The sequence below is a fragment of the Heptranchias perlo genome, chromosome 7, assembly GCF_035084215.1.
Source record: "Heptranchias perlo isolate sHepPer1 chromosome 7, sHepPer1.hap1, whole genome shotgun sequence".
NCBI lineage: Eukaryota > Metazoa > Chordata > Chondrichthyes > Hexanchiformes > Hexanchidae > Heptranchias > Heptranchias perlo.
In genome coordinates this window covers 50,174,925-50,200,336 of record NC_090331.1, presented here as the reverse complement: position 1 = coordinate 50,200,336, position 25,412 = coordinate 50,174,925, and the positions used below count along the sequence as shown (strand labels likewise).

At 43.8% G+C, this 25,412-nt stretch overlaps 1 protein-coding gene across 13 annotated transcripts in view; it reads left to right on the top strand.

Annotated features, from left to right (window-relative positions):
• Window positions 1-25,412, top strand: part of myo3b (myosin IIIB) — a 494,517-nt gene that overhangs the window by 71,791 nt on the left and 397,314 nt on the right. For 12 of the 13 annotated variants that reach the window (XR_010963429.1, XR_010963430.1, XM_067987493.1 and 9 more), the window contains 5 exons: window positions 519-702; window positions 10,729-10,863; window positions 19,897-20,001; window positions 20,239-20,338; window positions 21,257-21,333. Coding sequence is in view for 11 of the 13 variants with exons in the window: in XM_067987493.1 (XP_067843594.1) it covers window positions 519-702; window positions 10,729-10,863; window positions 19,897-20,001; window positions 20,239-20,338; window positions 21,257-21,333 (601 nt within the window). In the remaining 2 variants the exon portion in view is untranslated. The remainder of the gene's footprint in view (window positions 1-518; window positions 703-10,728; window positions 10,864-19,896; window positions 20,002-20,238; window positions 20,339-21,256; window positions 21,334-25,412) is intronic. The other variant, XM_067987499.1, reaches the window with a different exon arrangement.

Here is a 25,412-nt window from a genome sequence, read left to right as displayed (position 1 = left end):
AACGGCATGCGCAACAAGACTGTAGTCCCGTGCATCGAAAGAGGAAGTTTTCATTCCCTGGCACTAGTCACAGCGCAAAAACGCAAAGCGAAAGCCTCAGGCCAAATTAGGAAACAACAATGGGAAATTCCTCTCCTACCCCCAAAGGCCATCAAATAAGTTCCAGGAGATTAGTGTTGCTGGATAACATATCCCCTATTGTGATACCTACCTTCTATATGCAATTATGTTGCCACGCTCAGGAACATGCCCAGCTTCCTTTTAAGTGCTGCTTCAACGTTATATGGACAGTGTGATATTTATGATGTTGACTTTCATAGATTGAATTTTGAGAATTGTTGTTTTTGATAGTGAATTATAGAAAACTGCACCATCTTTAAAACTTAATCATGTTAAGAAGTTTATCTTGTTTCTGTAGGTAAGCTGTTTCTCAACCCTATCTATGGAAAAAATACAACTAAGTCACAGCAGCTTTATGTCTTATAATATGAGAAATAATATTTTTTTTTATTTTCCAGGAAGTTGTTTTATGGCTTCTTCTTGTACAATACCAACATGATTGGGCTTGAGACATTGGCAGATCCCACAGATATCTGGGAAATAATAGAGACAATTGGAAAAGGAACCTATGGAAAAGTCTACAAAGTTTCTAATAAGAAAGATGGTAGCCAAGCTGCAGTCAAAGTACTGGATCCTATCAGTGTTAGTAATTGGAATTTTAATGTTGTTTTGTTCATAACTTGAATATCCTTTCTGATATTGTGAGATACTCCTTTTGAATTGTACATTGTAGACAATGTGTGCTCTTTAACTGAAACCTTTCGTCCCTTTTTCCATGTTATAATACGTACACTTTAGTTAATGCTATTGCTACACATTTCTGTGCACAGGTACACTTATAGCAGCATGAATGAATGTAGCTCACAAACCCCGGTATTAAGCTACCAATCCAAATAAAAGTTTAGAGTAGTCTAGCTTGTGCAAACCTATTTTTCACAGTGCCAGTAGGAATAGGTCTTCCACAAGATATTGCCAGTGTGCAGTATAATTGTGGATGGCAGAATACCCATAAATTACCCACAATGGAGGGAAAAGATGGGAAAATGGGGTGCAACTCCAAGCCCCGACCTATTTCCATGGACCCAAATCTCCAATGCAACTTATTTCACAAGCGGTTGAGCCCCTTTCAATGATTTAGGCTTACTTCAACCAAAATCAGGATGTCAAGTTCTAGCTGCAGTCCTTTGCCAATTTAACTCAATTGTAGATTAACAAAAGTTGTGCCTTTTGTGGAGTAAGAAGGGTAATGCTTGATTTTTTTTCTTTTCCTTTCGCAAAGTCAGATCCTGTGTTGTCATGAAGTGCTCGCCCAGATTTTCTGTGATAAATTTTAATCCTGGTGAACAGATGGGTTGGGGGCGGGGGTGCAGTGACAATTTTAGAATTTGGGAGTGGGAAGGAATCCCGCCTCCAACCTGTCGACTTCCGCATTTGACCCAGCCGCATCTGGGTGTGTGCGTGGGCGCTTCTGGAACCCGGAAGTCCCGCCGGTGCATGACATTTAAAGGTGCAATTAAGGTAGCTGAAGTGGTTAAGGGCATTAAATTTTAGTGTATTGAGGCAGACAAACGATTTTAAATCTACCTGAACATGTCTCCCGTGGCCTCTGAAAGACGCCTCGGAGACGGAGGCGAGTTGCAGCCGTCAGCCATTTGGACCTTTAAAACCAGTGATTCATGTGAAGAAAAGGTGAGTTTTTGCAGCAGGGCAATCAGTTCTCTCAGACAAACCTTTGGCTGGGAATTCTTTGTGTTTTAGACTGAGATTTCTTTGTTCATACTCAGAATTCTTGTGTTCACAAACATTGACTTACAATTTGGACCCCCTCAAACTGACACCATCAGGATGGGGGGGTGCAATAGATTTATTCAGCAGTACATCTAAGGAGGATGCACGTCACCATCTGTGGCAGGCACGGCGTGCAGTCCTGGGAGTTGCAGCTCCACAAGTCAGAGGCGTGCCACAAGGTCCTGCAGAAGAACAGAGAGGGGACCAATGGAGGGGCCGAGGTTGCAGGAGGCACTACCCATGTGAGAGGGTCTACAGACAGAGGCTGAGCTTCCTGGACCTCTCTGAGGAGCAGTGCCTACAAAGGCTCAGATTGAGTCGTCGGGTGGTCACAGACATCTGCACGCTCCTTCGTGTAGAGCTGTTCCCGGCTGGACACGCATTGCCCATTGCAGTTAAAGTCACCACTGCCCTCAATTTCTTCGCCTCCGGATCCTTCCAGGGTGCTACCGGTGACATCACCAGGATCTCTGTCACCTGCACATAAATGTATACGACAGGTGACGGATGGCTTGTTTGCCAGGGCGTCCGACTACGTCAACTTCCTCATCGATGACATCAGCCAGACTGAGAGGACAGTGGGTTTCCACTCTCTAGCTGGCTTCCCATGGGTCCAGGGCGATTGCACACATAGCAATCCGAGGACCTGCACATGTTCATCAACCAAAAGGGATATCACCGGAAGAGGTTTCCGCAGATCTGTGCCAAATTCCCTGGCAGCTGCCATGATTCCTTCATTTTGCGCGAACCCAACATCCCGGCCCTCTTCCATGCGGAAGACAGACTTAAGGGCTGGCTCCTTGGAGACAAAGGATACCTCCTGCAGACATGGCTCATGACACCTGTGAGAAACCCCACCAGTGAGGCACAGCAGCAGTACAATGACAGTCACATCACCACCGGGTCTGTCATTGAACAAGCCATCGGAATGCTCAAGATGCGCTTCAGGTGCCTGGATCAATCTGGGGGAGCCCTTCAGTACGCACCGGTGAGGGTATGTAGAATAATAGTCGTGTGTTGCGTCCTGCACAACATCACTCAACAGAGAGGGTTACTGATGGATGACGTTCCACGCACTCATGAAGCAGCTGCACCTGCCATCAACATTGAAGAAGACGAGTAGGAGGAGGACGATGTAATGGGCAAACCACTGGCAGAGCAGCGGCTCACCTGCTGCTCGTGATGCCAAGGAGTCATTCATATTTGATTAATTCTCATAAGGAGATCTACAAAGTGAAGATAGTCAAATACTCAGACCACCTGGAACGACCACCACCAACACCAGCCCCTCCCCCCCAGGTTACACAAAACAGTCCTACAACTACACGTACACCCATTTTAAACACCCAATGGGTGGCATCAAGTCTTACCGTTCATGATAAAGCACATGTAAGGGCGCTTTCATAAAAGGGACTCAAGAATGGGCAAGATGTGGCTGTGGTGGTGAGAATTATAACATTTAATGTGCATTTAACAAAAAACAAAAATAAATGAAAAGCATGACATTCTGTCAGACACCCTTGTGCAAACCCTTGGTGATTACAAAACCTTAGACTTCCTCTTTCTACCGCTTCTACGTGGTGCATCCCCTTTGGCTGCAGCAGAGGTAGTGGCAGGTTAGTCAGATTCATGCCCTGACTGCTTAGATGCTTTCAGCCTACGACCTCTGGGTTTTGGAGCCCGTGAGTGCCCCACCAAAGACTGCTTCACCTGCACCTGTGCAGGAGCAGACCCGGCCACCTGGAGAGGCAGCATTACGGGTACTGGTTTGGTTGGGGGGGGGGGGGGGGGTACCAGGTGAGATGTGGGGGTGCTTTGGGTGGAGTCCCCACTTCTATGTTCCCTGTTGCCATCATCCCTCATCCCTCTCCTGGGCCAGGGCCACATCACTCCTACCACTCTGCTGGACAACAGTTTGGAGGACATGTGTGATGCCTTGTAAGGCCAGTGCTAATGTTTCTGTCTGTCTGTTTAAGGCGGCAGAATGTTGTTCACCCCGAGTCCAGATGGCCATTGCCAGAGCCTGAATGGACTCATTTGCAAGAAGCGCAATGGAGGATGCCATTCCCTCCATCGCAGACTTTCCCGCACCACCAGTCCACTAATGCTGGAGGTGGACTCCTCCATCCTCTGCGCTAATGTGGAGACTGAGCATGGTAAATCTCCCAATAGGGCACAAAGGTGCGTCTGTACCTCTAACATTCTCCTTTTCAAGACGGCCCCCGGGGTTCACCATCTGTGCCCAGCTGAGCAGAGCTTAGAGAGGAGTGCGCCACCGATGCGCACTCTCCACCGCTGCCCCTGCCCCTGGTGTCTGCTCGTGCTCACTTGTGTGTGGTGACTCACCAGGTGACAACCTAACTACCTCTCGAATATGACCCACCGAGGTGTGAGTACCTGCGCTGGTGCGTGGCTCACTATAATGTGATGCTGTGCCCTCAGAGGCATGGAGCTCCTCTGAGGAATCGCCCTCCTCCACATTGTCATTCCTTGAAGGTCGAGAAGAGAACATACAGCAATATTAAGAATCATCGCAGAAATAACGTTGTGATGAGCATACTGAGGTGTGCAACAAGTCAATCATTGATAACATCATTCCATGTTGTGTGTGAGAACATAAGAAATTTTTTTTTTTTTTTTTTAAATTCGTTCACGGGATGTGGGCGTCGCTGGCAAGGCCGGCATTTATTGCCCATCCCTAGTTGCCCTCGAGAAGGTGGTGGTGAGCCGCCTTCTTGAACTGCTGCAGTCCGTGTGGTGACGGTTCTCCCACAGTGCTGTTAGGAAGGGAGTTCCAGGATTTTGACCCAGCGACAATGAAGGAACGGCGATATATTTCCAAATCGGGATGGTGTGTGACTTGGAGGGGAACGTGCAGGTGGTGTTGTTCCCATGCGCCTGCTGCCCTTGTCCTTCTAGGTGGTAGAGGTCGCGGGTTTGGGAGGTGCTGTCGAAGAAGCCTTGGCGAGTTGCTGCAGTGCATCCTGTGGATGGTACACACTGCAGCCACAGTGCGCCGGTGGTGAAGGGAGTGAATGTTTAGGGTGGTGGATGGGGTGCCAATCAAGCGGGCTGCTTTATCTTGGATGGTGTCGAGCTTCTTGAGTGTTGTTGGAGCTGCACTCATCCAGGCAAGTGGAGAGTATTCCATCACACTCCTGACTTGTGCCTTGTAGATGGTGGAAAGAATTGGGGAGTCAGGAGGTGAGTCACTCGCCGCAGAATACCCAGCCTCTGACCTGCTCTCGTAGCCACAGTATTTATATGGCTGGTCCAGTTAAGTTTCTGGTCAATGGTGACCCCCAGGATGTTGATGGTGGGGGATTCGGCGATGGTAATGCCGTTGAATGTCAAGGGGAGGTGGTTAGACTCTCTCTTGTTGGAGATGGTCATTGCCTGGCACTTATCTGGCGCGAATGTTACTTGCCACTTATCAGCCCAAGCCTGGATGTTGTCCAGGTCTTGCTGCATGCAGGCTCGGACTGCTTCATTATCTGAGGGGTTGCGAATGGAACTGAACACTGTGCAGTCATCAGCGAACATCCCCATTTCTGACCTTATGATGGAGGGAAGGTCATTGATGAAGCAGCTGAAGATGGTTGGGCCTAGGACACTACCCTGAGGAACTCCTGCAGCAATGCCCTGGGGCTGAGATGATTGGCCTCCAACAACCACTACCATCTTCCTTTGTGCTAGGTATGACTCCAGCCACTGGAGAGTTTTCCCCCTGATTCCCATTGACTTCAATTTTACTAGGGCTCCTTGGTGCCACACTCGGTCAAATGCTGCCTTGATGTCAAGGGCAGTCACTCTCACCTCACCTCTGGAATTCAGCTCTTTTGTCCATGTTTGGACCAAGGCTGTAATGAGGTCTGGAGCCGAGTGGTCCTGGCGGAACCCAAACTGAGCATCGGTGAGCAGGTTATTGGTGAGTAAGTGCCGCTTGATAGCACTGTCGACGACACCTTCCATCACTTTGCTGATGATTGAGAGTAGACTGATGGGGCGGTAATTGGCCGGATTGGATTTGTCCTGCTTTTTGTGGACAGGACATACCTGGGCAATTTTCCACATTGTCGGGTGGATGCCAGTGTTGTAGCTGTACTTGAACAGCTTGGCTGGAGGCGCAGCTAGTTCTGGAGCACAAGTCTTCAGCACTACAGCTGGGATGTTGTCAGGGCCCATAGCCTTTGCTGTATCCAGTGCACTCAGCCGTTTCTTGATATCACGTGGAGTGAATCGAATTGGCCGAAGACTGGCTTCCGTGATGGTGGGGATATCGGGAGGAGGCTGAGATGGATTATCCACTCGGCACTTCTGGCTGAAGATGGTTGCAAACGCTTCAGCCTTGTCTTTTGCACTCACGTGCTGGACTCCGCCATCATTGAGAATGGGGATGCTTGCAGAGCCTCCTCCTCCCGTTAGTTGTTTAATTGTCCACCACCATTCTGACTGGATGTGGCAGGACTGCAGAGCTTTGATCTGATCCGTTGGTTGTGGAATCGCTTAGCTCTGTCTATAACATGTTGCTTCCGCTGTTTAGCATGCATGTAGTCCTGAGTTGTAGCTTCACCAGGTTGGCACCTCATTTTTAGGTACGCCTGGTGCTGCTCCTGGCATGCTCTTCTACACTCCTCATTGAACCAGGGTTGATCCCCTGGCTTGTTGGTAATGGTAGAGTGAGGAATATGCCGGGCCATGAGGTTACAGATTGTGCTGGAATACAATTCTGCTGCTGCTGATGGCCCACAGCGCCTCATGGATGCCCAGTTTTGAGCTGCTAGATCTGTTCTGAATCCATCCCATTTAGCACGGTGATACTGCCACACAACACGTTGGATGGTGTCCTCAGTGCGAAGACGGGATTTCATCTCTACGAGGACTGTGCGGTGGTCACTCCTACCAATACTGTCATGGACAGATGCATTTGCGACAGGTAGATTGGTGAGGACGAGGTCAAGTAAGTTTTTCCCTCGTGTTGGTTCGCTCACCACCTGCCGCAGGCCCAGTCTAGCAGCTATGTCCTTCAGGACTCGGCCAGCTCGGTCAGTAGTGGTGCTACCGAGCCACTCTTGGTGATGGACATTGAAGTCCCCCACCCAGAGTACATTTTGTGCCCTTGCTACCCTCAGTGCTTCCTCCAAGTGGTGTTCAACATGGAGGAGGACTGATTCATCAGCTGAGGGAGGACGGTAGGTGGTAATCAGCAGGAGGTTTCCTTGCCCATGTTTGACCTGATGCCATGAGATTTCATGGGGTCCAGAGTCAATGTTGAGGACTCCCAGGGCCACTCCCTCCTGACTGTATATCACTGTACCACCACCTCTGGTGGGTCTGTCCTGCCGGTGGGACAGGACACACCCAGGGATGGTGATGGAAGAGTCTGGGACGTTGGCTGAAAGATATGATTCTGTGAGTATGGCTATGTCAGGCTGTTGCTTGACTAGTCTGTGGGACAGCTCTCCCAATTTTGGCACAAGTCCCCAGATGTTAGTAAGGAGGACCTTGCAGGGTCGACTGGGCTTGGTGTTTTGCCGTTGTCGTGTCCACTGCCTAGTGGTCCGATGCCGGGTGGTCCGTCCGGTTTTATTCTTATTATGACTTTTCGTAGCGAGATTTTACAACTGAGTGGCTTGCTGGGCCATTTCAGAGGGCAATTAAGAATCAACCACATTGCTGTGGGTCTGGAGTCACATATAGGCCAGACCGGGTAAGGGCGGCAGGCTTCCTTCCCTAAAGGACATTAGTGAACCAGATGGGTTTTTACGACAATCCGGTTGTTTCATGGCCATCATTACTGATACTAGTATTTTAATTCCAGATTTTTATTTAATTAATTGAATTTAATTAATTGAATTTAAATTCGCCAGCTGCCGTGGCGGGATTTGAACTCATGACTCTGGATTTTAGTCCAGGCCTCTGGATTACTAGCCCAGTAACATAACCACTATGCTACCGTACCCTCACATAGGAGCAGGAGTCGGCCACATGGCCCCTCGAGCCTGTTCCGCCATTCAATCAGATCATGGTTGATCTTCAACCTCAACTCCACTTTCCTGCCTGATCCCCATATCCCTTGATTCCCCATGAGTCCAGAAATCTGTTTATCTCAGCTTTGAATATATTCAATGACTCAGCATCCACAGCCCTCTGGGGTAGAGAATTCCAAAGATTCACAACCTTCTGAGTGAAGAAATTCTTCCTCATCTCAGTCTTAAATGGCCGACCCCTTATCCTGCGACTATGCCCCCTAGTTCTAGACTCTCCAGACATGGGAAACAACCTCTCAGCATCTACCCTGTCAAGCCCCCTCATAATCTTTTATGTTTCAATGAGATCACCTCTCATTCTTCTAAACTGCAGAGAGTATAGGCCCATTCTACTGAGGGATGTTAAAGTTCTGTCACCAGACTTTTGCCGGGTGCCAGTCTCGGCATCCCCGACGGCCAGGCACTCCACCGTTCAGCTGATGTCCGAGGTCTCCTCCTTCGCCTTTGTAAGGGCCATTATTTGTGGAGGCCCCCCTCCAGTCCGACTCCTCTCCCTTGTATTTTGCGTTCTCTTCTCCTACAAAGGGAGAAAGTACAGACGTGTGTGAATGAGGGTGATGGGGTCACTCGATGGATGCATTGGTCTGGGTCAGGCTGATAATGAAAGAGATGCATCAGAGGGTGACTATCAGACAGATTGATCACATTGCATCAAGATTGGGGTGAGTTGGAGTGGTGGGTGCAGAAATGGGGAGGTGAAGAAGTGCACAGAAAGTGAAGGTAACTTGACACTGAGCCTTAGGTGGGTGTGAGGAGTGATGTGATGGAGTAGGCTTTGCAGGGCAGAGTGTGAGGGAGGGGGGTAATGTGCATCACAGAATACAGGTGAATCAGTAACTGTACTCACTTTTCCTGACCTGGTTAGGTCATTGAAGCGCTTCCTGCATTGCATCCACGTCGGGGCGACAGTGGTCCTGCTGGTCACCTCCTCTGCCACCTCGAGCTAGGCCTTCTTGGTGGCAGAGGCAGGGTGCTTCCTCCTGTTGGCTGGGTACAAAGATTTCCTCCTGCTCCTCATACTGGCTAACAGCGAGGAGTCACTGTACCTGGGTGCTAGCCTCCTCCTCTACTGCTCCATTTCCTAAAATTACTCCTTTCTCCCGCAAATCCCATGGTTGCAATGGCCCTTTAAATAATCCAGGTCCCAGCACGTCATTCGGGTGCGCAGTGCACCCGCTGCGTAGCTTGCAGACGTAAAACTCAGAAACCACATTAAGGGCCTTCAGTTAAGTTGCGATTGCTCAAGAAACGGCACAAAATTTTTTTAAGCTTGCCTGTTGACCCCCCCTGCTGAGATACCAGCAGGATGTTAAAATTTGCCCCTCTATCTCTTTTAATCTCAGTTCAGAATGGTTAGAAACACCTGCAGGGCTCACCAGAAGTATTGCTTGCTGATTGCACACAATTGGTCATGTTTATTAACTTAATTATTCATAGCTCCACATGCAGCTTTGGTCTTGTGCAGGAAATTACAATTACAATACAAGATACTTAGCAGTAATTGGTGGGGGTTGCTGGAGCCTTTGCAAAGGCTTTAAAAAAAGTATTTCAAGCTATTGGCAGCCTTTGCCAAGACTGAAGAGGGAGAGGCAAAAGAAGTAACAGACAAAAATCAAGTGAAAGGAAAAACCATGTACGGGCATGAAATAGAGTCTGAAGGTATAATGGAACAGCCCAGAACCCTATTTGATGGCTGTTCAAGTGGAGGTTGTGCTGTATTGGGTTGTTGCAAGGCAGGTGGCTCTGTTTTCCACTCCAGAGCATTGTTCCCCTGAGATTCTATGGGGTTAGCATTGCAGCATGCCTGAAAGGATATTGTAAGTGGCTGTACCATTCATTCATTAATTTTTGCTTGCTAGCTGTAGTGTCCTTGCAGCAGATAGCACAGCTCTGCATCTGGCTTTCTGCCGACCCAGTGCTTGTGAAGTAAGTTCTGACACAATTATTGTTAGGTAGGTGTGTTAAACCCTACAGATATGCCTGATGGAATCTTGGTGGATGTAGCCAATCTGACTCTGTTGCTGTTGGTCACCTACTTTCAACTAGTATCATTTAAAGCATGACATACTGTGCGGTGCTTCTGAAGAACCATCCAGATTAAGGTGAGGTATATCGTCACATATCCTGCTCATCAATCATAACTTCAGTAGAAGAGCTGCGGAATCCCTGGAAAAATGGCGTAAATTGTGTTTACACCATTTTTCTGCAGCTCTTTTCTTGAAATTATGGTGGATGAGAGGGAAAACTCCTACAGGAATTCACTACAAATGTCTCTTTGATCACAGAAATCAAAGTTGAAAATACTCACAGCAAGTAGACTCTTAAATCCACTTTGGCATAGCTGCAGCTCTAACAATCTTGGACATCCATTTACAATGTGCAGGAATGTGAATCAGGGCACGAATTGCTTTTGTACCAAGTGACATCATGGTAACTTCATTCCGATATTATAGGTAAACACTCACTTGTTTCAGGTGGGAGCTTCTTGCATTTGTGTGAACCAGAAATATGCATGGTGCAAATTCAGCATAACTAGTTTCCACCCCATTTTCAAATTGGTAGCATCCACTTTACACCCAAAAATCAGCTGTTATTGATTGGGAAACATACTCTATGGTTAAAGGGAAATAAGGGATGTTATCTTACCTGTGTTAAAGACAGTTTAAAGTAATGGTCAGACCTAGGACTGAACATATGTTGTGAAGCTACTGCTATTACTGTCACTTAGATTTCTTCCAAAAGGATAGTTTGTACTAAAAACCTTTGTGATTTCATCCAAAGTACTTATTGTCCTAATTTGTTTGTGTATTGATTTGTTTTTACCACTTAGGTTGTTGATGAAGAAATTGAAGCAGAATGTAGCATCCTGCAGTCACTTTCAAATCATCCAAATGTTGTTAAATTTTATGGAATGTTCTACAAAGCAGACTTAAAATCTGGTGGTCAGCTCTGGTTAGTTCTGGAGGTAAGGAGCCCATTGATTTAGAATTATTTTGGCATTTTTAAAAAACTGTCAAATACAAAAGGGTATATGGTTAAAAATCATTGTTGGTGATATTAGCCAGTTCAAAATAAATCAGTTAAAATAGTGGACAGAGAAATGTCATATGACTATGTTAAGCATTTGTTCACTAATATTGCCAACAGGCTATAGTGTATGTATTATTAGATAAATGGCTGGAACACATTGAAAATACCCAAGATGTGATATTTTCCTCTGATGCTAACAGTATTATTACCAACAAAACATACAATTTTTTGATGAACAAGTAAATCTGTCAAAGTTACACAAGCTACAGTAATATAATCAAGAACATAATTGTAGTATTCCAACATACATTAATCATAATGGGCCGGATTTTGCTGTGAGTGGTGAAAGAACGGTGCCAGCCTTTTGTTAGACTTGCACTTACTTATGGACTTTCTGTGGGGTTTTGCATGGCAAGTCACTGTTAGTTAGAGATCCATTCAGTGCGGCACCCTCTACAGGGCATCTGGGGCCTGTGTGAACAGGGCAAGTAACTGTGTATCTCCTTAACCAATAAGATTGAAGAATCATTAACCAACAGCGCAGCGTCTGAACCAGGAAGTGTCAGTTAAAATAGTGAATTCAATGTCAAATCAGGTATAGTAAGCGAAATGGAGAGAATGAAAGAAAGATTGGATTAAGAGACAGAGATAAAAGTGACACTAAGAAAAACATTTTTTAATTTAAATTTTTAAAAAAATGTCCAACAGTAATTAAAAGTTAAAGGAATGAGACTTCACACTTGTAAAAGTTAATTTTCAGTGCCAGGGAGGTTGTTTGGCAGTAATTAAGACCCATCATGCCAGTAGAATAGTTCCTACACTGGAATGGACAAGCCCTAACCTTTTTTGGTGAGTTTCGTCTGTATCTGAGGTAAGTATAGGAACTTCACGCCGTTCAATACATTTGAATGGTGAGTTAGATGGCGAGATGTGAGGAGCAGGTTTTCTCAGACAGCAACTTCTGGATTTCGGTGTTTAACAGCGCACGTGCAATCGCTGGAAGTTACTGTCCGATTTGCACATAAATAACGGTGAGCGCTGTTAGTCTCACTGTTATTTTTACAGCAAAATCTGGCCCAATCAGTTTCGCATTGCAGCATTGGCAGGAGAGTGTAATTACAGTGAGAAGTTTACTTTCCATTACAAATGTGGACATAGGAATTTATAATGAAAATTATAAAAATGATGACTGAAATGTATAACATTAAAATGGGGACTGAATTACATCTGTGTGCTCTGGTCCAATTATTCCTTTAACCCCGCTGCATCTGAGGACTACACTTGGTCTTGACTCCCCACTTAAAATTAGTTGAAGAAACAAAACCCTTATCACCATATGCTTTGTGTATCTAATATCTCTGATCCAAGAGCAGATAAATAGAATTTAGCCCCACTCCTAACTCATTAGACAATTGGTTTAACATACAATCTTGAATGATGTTATGAAACTATGTGGGTGATGTGCTGACCTCCATAGCTGTCCTGTGTGTTCATTGTCATGCTGAGGAAATCAAATACAACCAAGGCCTGTTCAGGAGGAAAAGCTTGGATTGCCTTACCGATTAGTCTCTGCTTCGGAGGGTACTGCAGGCATGTTTTGACTATATATGTGGCTCTGATGTCTGTATTAACGTCCACAAATCTGTATTCCAAAAAAAAAATTCAGGTTAATGTAAATATGATTCTCTTTGTAGTCAGTGATCACTTTCTCATCTATTCAAATTTTGATATCTTGAAAGCTACAGGGCCCTCACAATCAACAAATGCAATTGGTTTTAGTAGGCTTCGGAATCCTCTGACTCAATCGATTCAGTTGAACGTCAGCTGTATTTGCTGGTTTTTCAACATATGTAACATTGTTAGGTTCTTCTGAAGAAAATTGGCTTATTTTCCCCAGCACTTTATGGGAAACATTTGAACCAGGGATCATTTGAATTATGAATGGCCCATTCTTCAGGTCTTTTTAAGCTATACTTTTTAAAATTTCTAGCATAGCCATCTATCAAAGTACTGACTTGATAGAATCTGTATCCTCAGATTTAGTTGCTGGGTGCCTTTTTATTAATGGGGGCTTGGTGTCCTGTCCTTGGTTGGTTTTAATTTTTTGAATGATGTGCATGTATATAGGATAAACATGATTTACTCATTTTACAGACATTTACATGGAAGAAGTAAAAATGTTGGGCTGCTATTGCATAACCATTTTTTCGAAATGTTACCTAAAAATCCATCAAAATGTCTGAATATGAAAAAGCACTGATATAGTTGAAAACATGTCTACAGAAACTTAAAATGTACTTGATGTGTGTTAGTCTGTTAGTAAACATTAATTGTAAGAAACCATTTCTGTCCAAATCTGATCTGTTGGCAGGACATGTCAAGAATATCAAAATATACTTGTTGTTTTATGCTGACTGCCAGCAGCAGCACTGATGACATGAAAGATTGAAAGGGCCATAATCTCTGTCCATCATTCATGAAATTGGTCTGCTTGAGGAAATTATGACTTGCTCAAAAGAAACTATTAGGGAAGAATAACATAATGAAACTGTGGATTTTCTAGTTGCACTGTATTTTAAAAAAAATTCACTTTACATAAAACTTGAAACAACATTATGTTGATTGCTGTATTTTATTACTGATTAAGTCATATTATGCAATTATTACACTATTAAAGCATTGAGATGTATAAAAACTGTTTGGGCTGATTTTCCTCTGCCTTGCTCCCAAGCAACATATGAAAAATCAATACAATTTAGAGGAAAAAAAATGGGTGCCTACATATTGCTTCTGAATAGCACTTTACCTAAATTTTTTCAGTGATTTTTCTGATGCCTGCACTTGAAAACGCAGCAATGTAAAATTCATGTAAATGAATGTCAGGTGCTTTTGCATCAGATTTTCTCCAGTAATATTGGGTGCAGTTCAGGGGCAAACTGCACCCATAAATACCTGATGCTACTAATTCCTGAATTGCTGTTTGGGTGTCATCAGTCTTAAAGAGCAGGCTGGTATTGTTAAGATAGGTGTTTATTTTTAACTTTTTGGATCAATAAAATAGGTTTGCTGCTTCAGAACTTTCTGCTGCTTCAAGACTTTTTGCACATAGTAATGGAGGCCATGTTCAGTACTGTGCTATGCCTTCCCCCACCCCCACTTTTGCGATTATGGGTTATTTGAAAGTAGACAAGAGAAAATAGCCACAAACTCCAGCTGTGTTGGTCTTCCTAATGTTGAGTTGGAAGACGTTGGAACTCATCCAAGACTGAATGTTAGACAAACAGTTTAATAGGCAGTGGAGAGGTCGAGAGAAGTAGAACTGGGTGTCTTTACATAAGAACATAAATAGGAGCAGGAGTAGGCCATCCTCGAGCCTGCTTCGCCATTCAACAAGATCATGGCTGATCTTCTACCTCAATGCCATTTTCCTGCACTATCCCCATATCCCTTGATGCCTTTAATATATCCAGAAATCTATTGTTCTCTGTTTTGAATGTACTCAATGACTGAGCCTCCACAGCCCTCTGGGGTAGAGAATTCTAAAGATTCATCACCCTCTGAGTGAAGAAATTTCTCCTCATCTCAGTCCTAAATGGCCTAACCACATATTCTGAGAATGTGAACCCTGGTTCCAGACTCCTTAGCCAGGGGAAACATCCTCCCTGCATCTGCCCTGTCAAGCCCTGTAAGAACTTTGTATGTTTCAATGAGATCACCTCTCATTCTTCTAAATTCTAGAGAATACAGGCCTAGTCTATTCAATCTCTCCTCATACGATAATCTCGTCATCCCAGGAATGAGTCTGGTGAACCTTCGTTGCACTCACTCCATGGCAAGTATATCCTTAGGTAAGGTGACTGAAATTGTCCACAATACTCCAGGTGTGGTCTCACCAAGGCCCTATATAATTGCAGTAAGACATCTTTACTCCTGTACTCAAAACCTCTTGTAATAAAGGCCATACCATTTGCCTTCCTAATTGCTTGCTTTACCTGCATGTTAGCTTTCAGTGTCTCATGTACAAGGACACCCAGGTCCCTTTGAACATCGACATTTCCCAATCTCACACCATTTAAAAAATACTCTGCATTTCTGTTTTTCCTACCAAAGTGGATAACTTCATATTTTTCCATATTAGATTCCATCTGCCATGTTCTTGCCCACTCACTTAGCCTGTCTATATCCCCTTGAAGGCTCTTTGCATCCTGCTCACAACTCACATTCCCACCTAGTTTTGTGCCATCAGCAAATTTGGAAATATTACATTTGGTCCCCTCATCCAAATCATTGATCTAGATTGTGAATAGCTGGGGCCCAAGCACCAATCTCTGCGGTAGCCCAATAATCACAGACTGCCAACCTGAAACAGACCAGTTTATTCCTACTCTCTGTTAACCAATTCTCGATCCATGCCATTATGTTACCCCAAATTCATGTGCTCTAACTTTGTTCACCAACCTCCTGGGACCTTATCGAAAGCCTTCTGAAAATCCAAATACACTACATCCCCCTTATTTATTCTACTACTTACATCTTCAAAGAACTCCAGTAGGTTTGTCAAACATAATTTCCCTTTCATAAATCCATGTTGACTCTGCCAAATCCTATTATTTTCTAAGTGTTCTGTTATCACAACCTTTATATTAGATTCTAGCATTTTACCTACTATTGATGTCAGGCTAACAGGTCTGTAGTTCCCTGTTTTTGCTTGTCCCTCCTTTCTTAAATAGTGGGGTTACATTTGCTACCCTCCAACCTGCAGGAACTGTTCCAGAATCAATAGAATTTTGGAAGTTGACATCACTATCTCTATAGCCACCTCTTTCAAAACCCTGGGATGTAGATCATCAGGTCCTTGGGATTTATTGACTTTCAGTCCCATTAATTTCTCTAGTACTATTTTTTTAATAATACTAACTTCTTTCAGTTCCTCATTCTCCCCAGACGCTTGGTTCTCTGGGAGGTTTTTTGGGTCTTTTGTGAAGACAGACACAAAGTACTTGTTTAATTTCTCTGCCATTTCATTATTCCCCATTGTAAATTCTCCCATCTCTGTCTTTAAGGGACCCATATTTGCCTTTGCCAGTCTTTTCCTTTTTACATACCCTATAAAAGCTTTTACAGTCTGTTTTTATGTTTCTCGCTAGTTTACTCTCATTTTCCATTTTCCCTTTCTTTAGCAATTTCTTGGTCCTCTTTTGCTGAATTCTAAAATGCTCCCAATCCTCAGGTGGTTTACTGCTTTTTCAGGCAACTTTATATGCCTCTTCCTTTGATTTAATACTATATTTAATTTCTCTTGTTAAACCACAGTTGGACCATTTTCTGTTGGGTTTTTGTGCCTGAAAGAAATATATATTTGTTGCAAATTATTTATTAATTCATTAAATGCTAGCCATTGCCTGTCTACCATCATACCAATCAACCACAGCCAACTTGCGCCTCATACCTTTGTAGTTTCCTTTGTTTAGATTTAAGACCCTAGTTTTGGATTGAACTACATCACTTTCAAACTTAATGAAGAATTGGCACATATGTGGAAGTTGGCCCTATTTTGTAAACTTTGTCACCAAGGAGCAGCATGTTGTTGAGGAAAAGGAGGGGGGCCAACAATGGATCTTTGAGAGACTCCTGAGGGGTGGTATGGTAGTGGGAAGAGAATCCATTGCTAGAGAGGCTCTTGCTACAATTGGATAGGTAAGAGTGGAACCAATTAAGGGCAGTCCACAGATTAGAGGCATTGGAATAGAATGCTGTGGTCAGCTGTTTTGAAAGCTGCCGAGAAGAGGATGAGAAGGAATAATGCACCATGGTCATTGTCACAGAGAATGTCTTGGTGCTGTGGGAGGGATGGAAACCTGACGAGTAATTTAAATTAATTTTATCCCAGTCACTGTCTGGAAAGCATTTCCCAGCTTGGCTGGTTCAAATTGGGGTGTCTGAAACCTTTGGATAATGATCAAACCAGATAGCATCCCTGGCTGGGGGGAAAAGTAAAAGACTCTGTACCTGCCTGTATGGGTGCAGCTGCAACAACACTCAAGAAGCTCAACATCATCCAGGACAGAGCAGTTCAATTGATTAATTCTCTGCTACTGGATTCCGTATTCACCTTTTCCACCAATGGTGCATTGTGGTTGCAGAATGTACTATCTACAAAATGCACTGTTGGAACTCACTACGTTTACTTCGACAACACCTCTCAGCTCTATGCACTCTATCACCAAGAAGGAAAAGAGCAGCAAGATCATGGGAACACTATCACATTCAAGTTTCCCTCCAAGTTAAATACCATTCTGACTTGGACAAATACAGCGGTTCTTTTTATTATCATTGGGACAAAATCCTGGAATCCTCTACTTAATGCAATTGTGGGAGCACTATTATTAAAGGGACTACTGAGATTCAAGGAGAAGACCCAATACCCCTTTCTCAGGGCAGTACCTGAAAGACGTTTCCTTCTGATATGATGATACCAGGAAATCCTACATCACGTGACCAGATAGTAAGCACTGGAGAATTCTAGTTCCTGTGGAGAAATTCTTTTTGTGTGAGACCAAAAGATCCCATGAAGCCAGTTGCAGTTTCCACCCTTCTTCTTTGGAACAACAATAACCAGAGCCATAAAATGTTATAAATAAGAGATGATAATTTTTTTATACACTATGGCCAAAATAAAAATGGAGTTAAAAATTGTTTGGGATCAGCTTCTTTCCTCTTTCTGAGACAACTGCTAATTGTGGGAGGGTTGTTTATTTACACCACTTAGGTTTATTAAACTAATTGCATCTTTATTTACCGTTCTAGACAGAGAATATAATCAAATATGCTGTTGTTTATTTTCCAAGGAACAATTTAAAAAAACTTTGCTGTCTCTAGGTAGTCCTTTTATAAACTTCTTCCTAAATCCTTCTACTGCAAATATCCATTTCCTCCCCCCCCCCCCCTCGTACTTCCAGAATCCATTATTACCAAGTCCCTAGGACAGTATAATCTCCATCGGTTGGCCACCCAGAAGTCAAATTCTACCTCTAAGTATGTGCCATATACAAGACATTTATTTAGACAGATGAAGGATAACATGCACCAGAGCATATTCTAAGCACACCTGAGGGTTGAGATGGTGTTGATTTGGTCCCACAGTGTATCACATCACCTCAACCCCTAGGTATGTGTTGGCATGTAACAGACACTAAGCTGCATGTTGTTCAACTCCCTTTTCAGTTAATAAGGATTCTGTATCTGCATCTTGCATCATGGCTACAAAAGGCTAATGTTCTGTAGGATGTCCCCGACTACAGTTTCCCCTTGTAGCTAATGGTGATAATGGGTACATTCCTAATGGGTAGGGATGCCCACTTACACAGAGATAATGGAATATTCCACATGTGTATCAACTGCCTGGTATTCGCTTCTCAGCTTAATTTGTGCTGAGAAATTATTCTATTATTTTATCTGCACTGTACTCATAGAGCCCTGAATTGCTTTGTCTTTCGTCCTTGAGTGTTCTTTGTTTTCTAAAGCGCAAAGAGCCAAGTTAAAGTTGTGCCCAAACTGCATAGCTAAGTAGATGGTTGAGTGCATTTCCCACTGTTACCATTTTGTAGTGAAGAGGGTTAGAGCAGGATACATCCATTGCAGTGTTGCTTCCTGATATTTCTCAATCAACTCCTGATTGAAAGTCTGCCATAAAGAATAATCCTCACACATTTACCAGGCATTATTATCTTGATTTGGCTGCTGTATACTACAATGACCTTGATAGATCCATTCTGGCAGTTGATGTTATGATCGTTCTACAGGGGCCTTCCACACCCTCCTTTAAATTGTATTACCTTGGCTTGCTCCAGTGTTACGTGAAGGATACTTGAAGAAGATAGATAGATTGTCTACCTTGTAGTGCCTTCATTCTTCAAATGATATATGCCCTCCACAAACCACAATTCCATCCACCTGTCCTTTCACCTTTCAGGGTATTAGATTTGGGATTAAGAGACTCTTTAGATCCATACACACTGTCCCAGTGATGCAGGCCCTGGGGAAGGAGTAGGAGATCATGTGAAGGACTGCCAATCTACAATTTCATGATATTTTTATGTGCATACTAAAGAGATGATGGCCCTAGAACATTGAAACATGGCTTCTATAGCATGTGGAAGATGTGTATTTTTTGAAGAATGAGCCTACAAGACAGATAATCTATTTTTCTTCATTGTCAATTCTCCCTTGGTAATGGTCGAGATAGGAGATAAGCATCCTGCTCCCATACATCAATTAGTGTTGTAATCAGCTGGGACACCTCTTCCTATGATTGTCTTCTTTCTCTGTGGGACAGTACCAGGCCTTCATGTGGTACTTCTGACACTGTCACACCTGAGATTGGAACTCAGTGGCGTGGAAGATCAAGTCTATATCTTGCTATTCAGTGGTACCTTGTCTCAGTGTTCTGATGAACTGCACTGCTGTGCTGCCCCAGTATAGCATTTTGAATAATACAGTTTAAGAGGATGTGAACTGTTGGATTATGGAGGACATATGGTGAGCCATGCAGCAGTGTTCCTCTTTTGTAATATTAACAAGTATAAGAGAGTCATTTGATAATCTGTATTTTGCTGTGCCAGCTATGTCACATGATGCTACCCTTGTTACATAGTGAGGACAAAATATGAACCACTGTTCATACTTAAACCTGCTGTTATCTGAATAGACAATTTATTACAATTCACAATATATAACCAAGTAGCATCGTAGTCTATTACATAAAATATTCAAAGTATTTTTTAAAATCAGGATATTTTATTAGTTGGTTAAGATTAACTTGCTGTGTAGGTTAATGTCACCTTTTAATGTAATTTTGCCAGCATTTTCCCCATATAACACTCACTTTTTAGCAATGTGCTAGAATGAAAATTTAAAAATAAAATGAGTATACTGAATAATAGAAATGCTTCTGACTCTTCTTTCACAGCTGTGCAATGGAGGTTCTGTCACTGAACTCATCAGAAATCTGCTCAAGCGTGGTGAATGCATGGACGAAGTACTAATCTCATACATTTTGTATGGGGCACTTTTGGTAAGGATGGTCATCAGAACTAAGCAACAACAGAGCATGTCTGTTCTCTATTGTGTACATTTTCTTTTTACTTAGTAGTATTACAGATAATGAACTTGTGGCTGGAGTAGATTGTTAGTTTAGTACAGTTACTAAGTATTTCATTAATGCATGTGCACATTGGCTTAATTTAAGTTATTTCATAAAGGATAATTATTTTGGCATAAACCTATTTGAACTTTTTTGTATTTCCTGCAGGGCCTTCAGCATTTGCACAACAACAGAATTATTCATCGTGATGTCAAGGGCAACAACATTCTCTTGACAACAGAAGGAGGAATCAAGCTGGTTGACTTTGGTAATGACTACTTCCCATTTATTTTCTCTGAAGTTTGCAGTTTAGCCGAAGGCTGCAATTTATTGCCCGCTTAGACAGCATGAGCTTTTCTGTGACGCCACAGGCAAAGTATATTTTGCTGCTTGTGTCGAAGGATTGGATTTAACAGATGGAGTACCTAAGGAACTGTTACCAGATAATCTGTCTGCTCAATGATTTTGGAAGAACTGCTTGTTCCTAAAATAAAATGATGAGTAAAACAATTCTCACACAATGCCACCAAAAGTGTTCTATTTACTTGTCCGTATTGGTAAGCTTTATGGTACAGTTAGAGGAAACTATTTCATGGCAGCTTTTGTTCTTTTACATCCTGATACTTGATATTTTTTGCACCTCAACAGGAATGATAGTTCTCTGTTAAATGACTAAATAGCCTAAGGCAATACTAGTCCCTCTGCGCAGAAGGTAAAATGGACTCCACGCCAAATATAACTGTTCCATTTAATTCCTGATTTCCTGAAGGTAAATTGTTGAAAGTGGGAAAATATAGAACAGAAATGCCTTGGAGAATTGGTAATCACTGCATTTTACTAATTTAAGGTAATAAACACACAAGGCTGTTCACCTCTACATGTCCTCCCGTGAGGCTGGGATTTCTCCATGACAACCATTGTCAGTGCAGTTCAATGTTCAGCTTGTGTGGTATGTTAGTCTGTGTCAGTCTCTTTTCCTTACCCTGGTGAAACATTTTGCTATCTTGAGATTTATCAAGAGCTGCTGAAACTCTCTCAAATGGTTGGTAGATTTAAATAGCTGCCTGTGCTGGGATTGCAAACCAACAAACATTAAAGTGAGTATTTTAACCACTTCATTGCTGATTTGCTACAATATAACTTTTTTTTGAATCAAAATATTAATTTTTGCTCTTTTGTTAAACAGGTGTCTCCGCTAAGCTTACAAATGCTAGATTACGTCGAAACACTTCTGTGGGTACACCCTTTTGGATGGCACCAGAGGTGGGTTGGGTTTTAACTTTTATATGTTACTTTACATACATCAATTCCTGAACTCTAAGTATAATAATGCTAAGAAAGGGAACATGAATAGGTTAGGTATGGCATTGGCTACCTGTAATACTGAGTGCTGTTTACGTTATTTCAATACGTACCTCAACGTCAATCTTAAAAGAGGACTACTTGTGTACCAGCTTGGTGTTTTGATATCTGACTTGTTTTTTGTCTGAGGCAGAGTGACCAATTAATGCCAATTCAAGGTTGCTTTGTGCTGTGGACATTGGTTGACTGGGCATTTAATTTGAGACAGCTCAAACTTTCATAAATTTTCTTATCTTGAAACAACTCAACAGCCTTTAGACCAATAATAGAGATGCTTTTTCCTTATTTCTAGCCAGGAACAAATGTAGGATGCAAAACTTAAATGATTCTGTCCTACCACACAGACTGTGATACTTGCTACATTTTGTCTGGGCCTTTTTCGTGAAATGCTTAAAAGTAGTATGCCAAAATAACAATTAAAACCAACAGGCTCCCCTGTTGGCTTAGCTGGCTCTGTGTATTTGCTCAGTCAGTAGTTGAGACCAGAAACATTTAGTTTTGATCTTTGCCAAGTGCTGAATTAGTGAAAGGGCATGACAATTGCCTCAGTGTCCTTGATTGACCAGCATTCCTATAGAAAGGATGGGAAAATGCCCAAATACCCTGTTGTGTGTGGCCCCCAGTCTCACCATCTCCAATGCTGCGTTTCCTCCTGCCAATGATGTTGATGGTGGCGTCCTCCATTGGAGTTAAAGTTTGCAACATAGTGGGGCCCCCTTCTGTTCTTGAGGTCTCCCTTTGATTGTATGCCAGCTTCTCTTGCATGAAAAGTGGATTTGTATATGCCCTGTTGAAGGGTTCTGAAGATATGTGATGCAGCTTAGCATAGCGTGGATGCTGAAGGGAAGAAGCAGCAAGTGTGAGCAAAAGGGGGAAGTTGATGTGAGGGCAGTAGCAGGTGTTCAGTGTATGAGTGCAAGCAGAAGGGGTTATAGTGAAGTGATTGGAGGAGAGGCTTGTGAAACAGGGAGGGAAGGATTGCGATTGCTGGGGCTAAAGTCTGATGTTATAGGGCTGCGCAGAGAGTAAGGGAGGAGTGTGAAGAAGAGTTTTATATTTGATAATCCTGGTAAGGTCATTAAAGTTCAGGTCCTAAGAACTGTGCTTTTGGCATTGACCTGATCAGACACCTCTTCCATTGCTGCAGGCTAATTTGCCAGGGTACCCGTTGCCCATCTGAAGGAAAGAGGACCTCCTTCCTATTCTTCACTTGCTCCATGAGGAACTCCAAGGCTGTATCAGAGAATTGGGGTGCCCTGGCTGACGTGATGCTGCCTTAGTAATGAAAAGTGCACCACTCCTCTAAGAGCTAAGTTGTGCCAGACCCAATGGATTTACAGCCCTGCCAAACAGCGAGCTGCCTATAACCAGCACAATTGGTGCAGGCAAATCTGCCATCCTCACCCCTTCCTCAAAAAACCAACCTTCACCCCTCTGTCCTTGTCAGCCCATCTTCAACCTCCCTTTCCTCTCAAGTCCTTGAACGTATTGTCACCACCCAAATCCATGTCCATCTGCCCCACAACTCCATGTTTGAGCAACAACAACAACAACAACTTGTATTTATATAGCACCTTTAACGTAGTAAAACATCCCAAGGCATTTCACAGGCTCAGATGTCAATGGTGGAGTGATTAAAATTGGGGATGCGCAAGAGGCCAGAATTGGAGGAGCGCAGAGATCTTGGAGGGTTGTCAGGCTGGAGGTGATTACATAGATAGGGAGGGCCAAGGCCATGGAGTGATTTGAAAACAAGGGCGAAAATTTTTTAAATGGAGCCATTGTAGGTCAGCTAGCACAGGGGTGATGGGTGAACAAGACTTAGAACATAAGAAATAGGAGCAAGAAATAGGAGCAAGAATAGGCCTTGGGGCCCTTCGAGCCTGCTCAGCCATTCAATAAGATCATGGCTGATCTCCGACCTCAACTTCACTTACCCACCTGATCCCCATATCCCTTGATTCCCCTAGAGTCCAAAAATCTATCTATCTCAGCCTTGAACATACTCAACGACTCAACATCCACAGCCCTCTGGGGTAGAGAATTCCGAAGATTCACAACCCTCTGAGTGAAGAAATTCCCACTCATCTCTGTCTTAAATGGCCGACTCCTTATCCTGAGACTATGCTCCCTAGTTCTAGACTCTCCAGCCAGGGGAAACAACCTCTCAGTATCTACCTTGTCAAGCCCCCTCAGAATCTTGTATGTTTTAATGAGATCACCTCTCATTCTTCTATAGGAAGATTAAAGTTCCCCCACGATTATTGCATTACCTTTGTTACAAGCTCCTTTATTTCTTGATTAATACTCTGTCCAACGGTACAGTTACTGTTAGGCGGCCTATGAACTACTCCCACCAGTGTTTTCTGCCCCTTGTTATTTCTCATTTCTACCTCCTGATCCTCCGAGCCAAGATCCTTTCTCACCACTGTCCTTATGACTTGGTGCAAGTTAGGATACAGGCAGCAGAGCTTTGGATGTGTTCAAGTTTATGGAGGGTGGAAGATGGGAGGTTGGCCAGGAGAGCATTGGAATAGTAAAGTCTAGAGGTAACAAAGGCATGGATGAGGTTTCAGCAGCAGTTGAGCTGAGGCAGGGGTGGAGATGGATGATGTTACGGAGGTGGAAGTAGGCGGTCTTGGTGATAGATTGGATTTGGGGTCGGATGCTCGTCTCAGGGTCAAGTAGGACATCAAGGTTGTAAACGGTCTGGTTCAGACTCAGACTGTGGCCAGGGAGAGGGATGGAGCTAGCGGCTAGGGAACGGAGTTTGTGGCTGGAACCGAAGACAATTGCTTCGGTCTTTCCAATATTTAGTCGGAGGAAATTTCTGCTTAACCATTACTGGATGTCAGACAAGCAGCATTACAAATTGGAGACAGTGGAGGGATCTAGAGAGGTGGTGGTGAGGTAGAGCTTGGTGTCATCAGGGTACATGTAGAACCTGACATTGTGTTTTTGGATGATGTCGCCGATCAGGTTTCCGTTCCTGCCACAGTACTGAATCAAAGTCACAAATGACATCCTCCTTGACTGTGACCATGGTGCACTATCCCTCCTTATTCTCCTCGACCTGCCTGCAGCCTTTGACACAGTTGATCACACCATCCTCCTCCAACGCCTCTCCTCCGTTGTTCAGCTGGGTGGGACTGCCCTCGCTGGTTCCATTCCTATCTATCCAGTCATAGCCAGAGAATTTCCTGCAATGGCTTGTCTTCCCGCCCCTGCACCATTACCTCTGGAATCCCTCAAGGATCTATCCTTGGTCCCTTCCTATTTCTCATCTACATGCTGCCCCTTGGTGACATTATCCGATGACATGGCGTCAGGTTCCAATGTATGCTGACAACACCCAGCTCTACCTTACCACCATCTCTCTCAACCCCTCCACTTCCTTTTGTTCTCACACTGCTTGTCTGACATCCAGTCCTGGATGAGCCACAATTTCCTCCAATTGAATATTGGGAAGATGGCTTAGGCCCTCACAACAAAATCAGTTCCGTCGCCACTGATTCTATCCCCTTCCTTGGCCACTGTCTCAGGCCGAACTAGACTGTTCGCAACCTCGGCGTCCTGTTTGACCCCATTATCCTCTCTATCACAAAGACCACCTACTTCCACCTCCGTAACATTGCCCCGTCTCTGTCCCTGCCAGTGGTTGGGAGGGAGTTCGGGTGGGCCTCATAGTTGTGGGGAGTGGGGAAACCAGGTGTAGGGGAGGCATAAATTTTCTTTGTGGGGCCCAGAGAAGCACTTCTGCTTCTTCTGGCTCTGCAAGGAAAGTGGGGGGAGAAAAAGGAAAAACATTTACCTTTTTGGGCCTCTTCTGGCCCCAGGTCGTCTTCCTGTTAGGTTGGCCTGGCGGGGAAGCCACAACGGCTTCCCCACGCAGGCCTCTAATTAAAATTGCAGTTGGGCCCTGATGACACAATCGAAGCCTAATCTACATATTTAAAGAAGGACCATGCTGGCATCAGGCG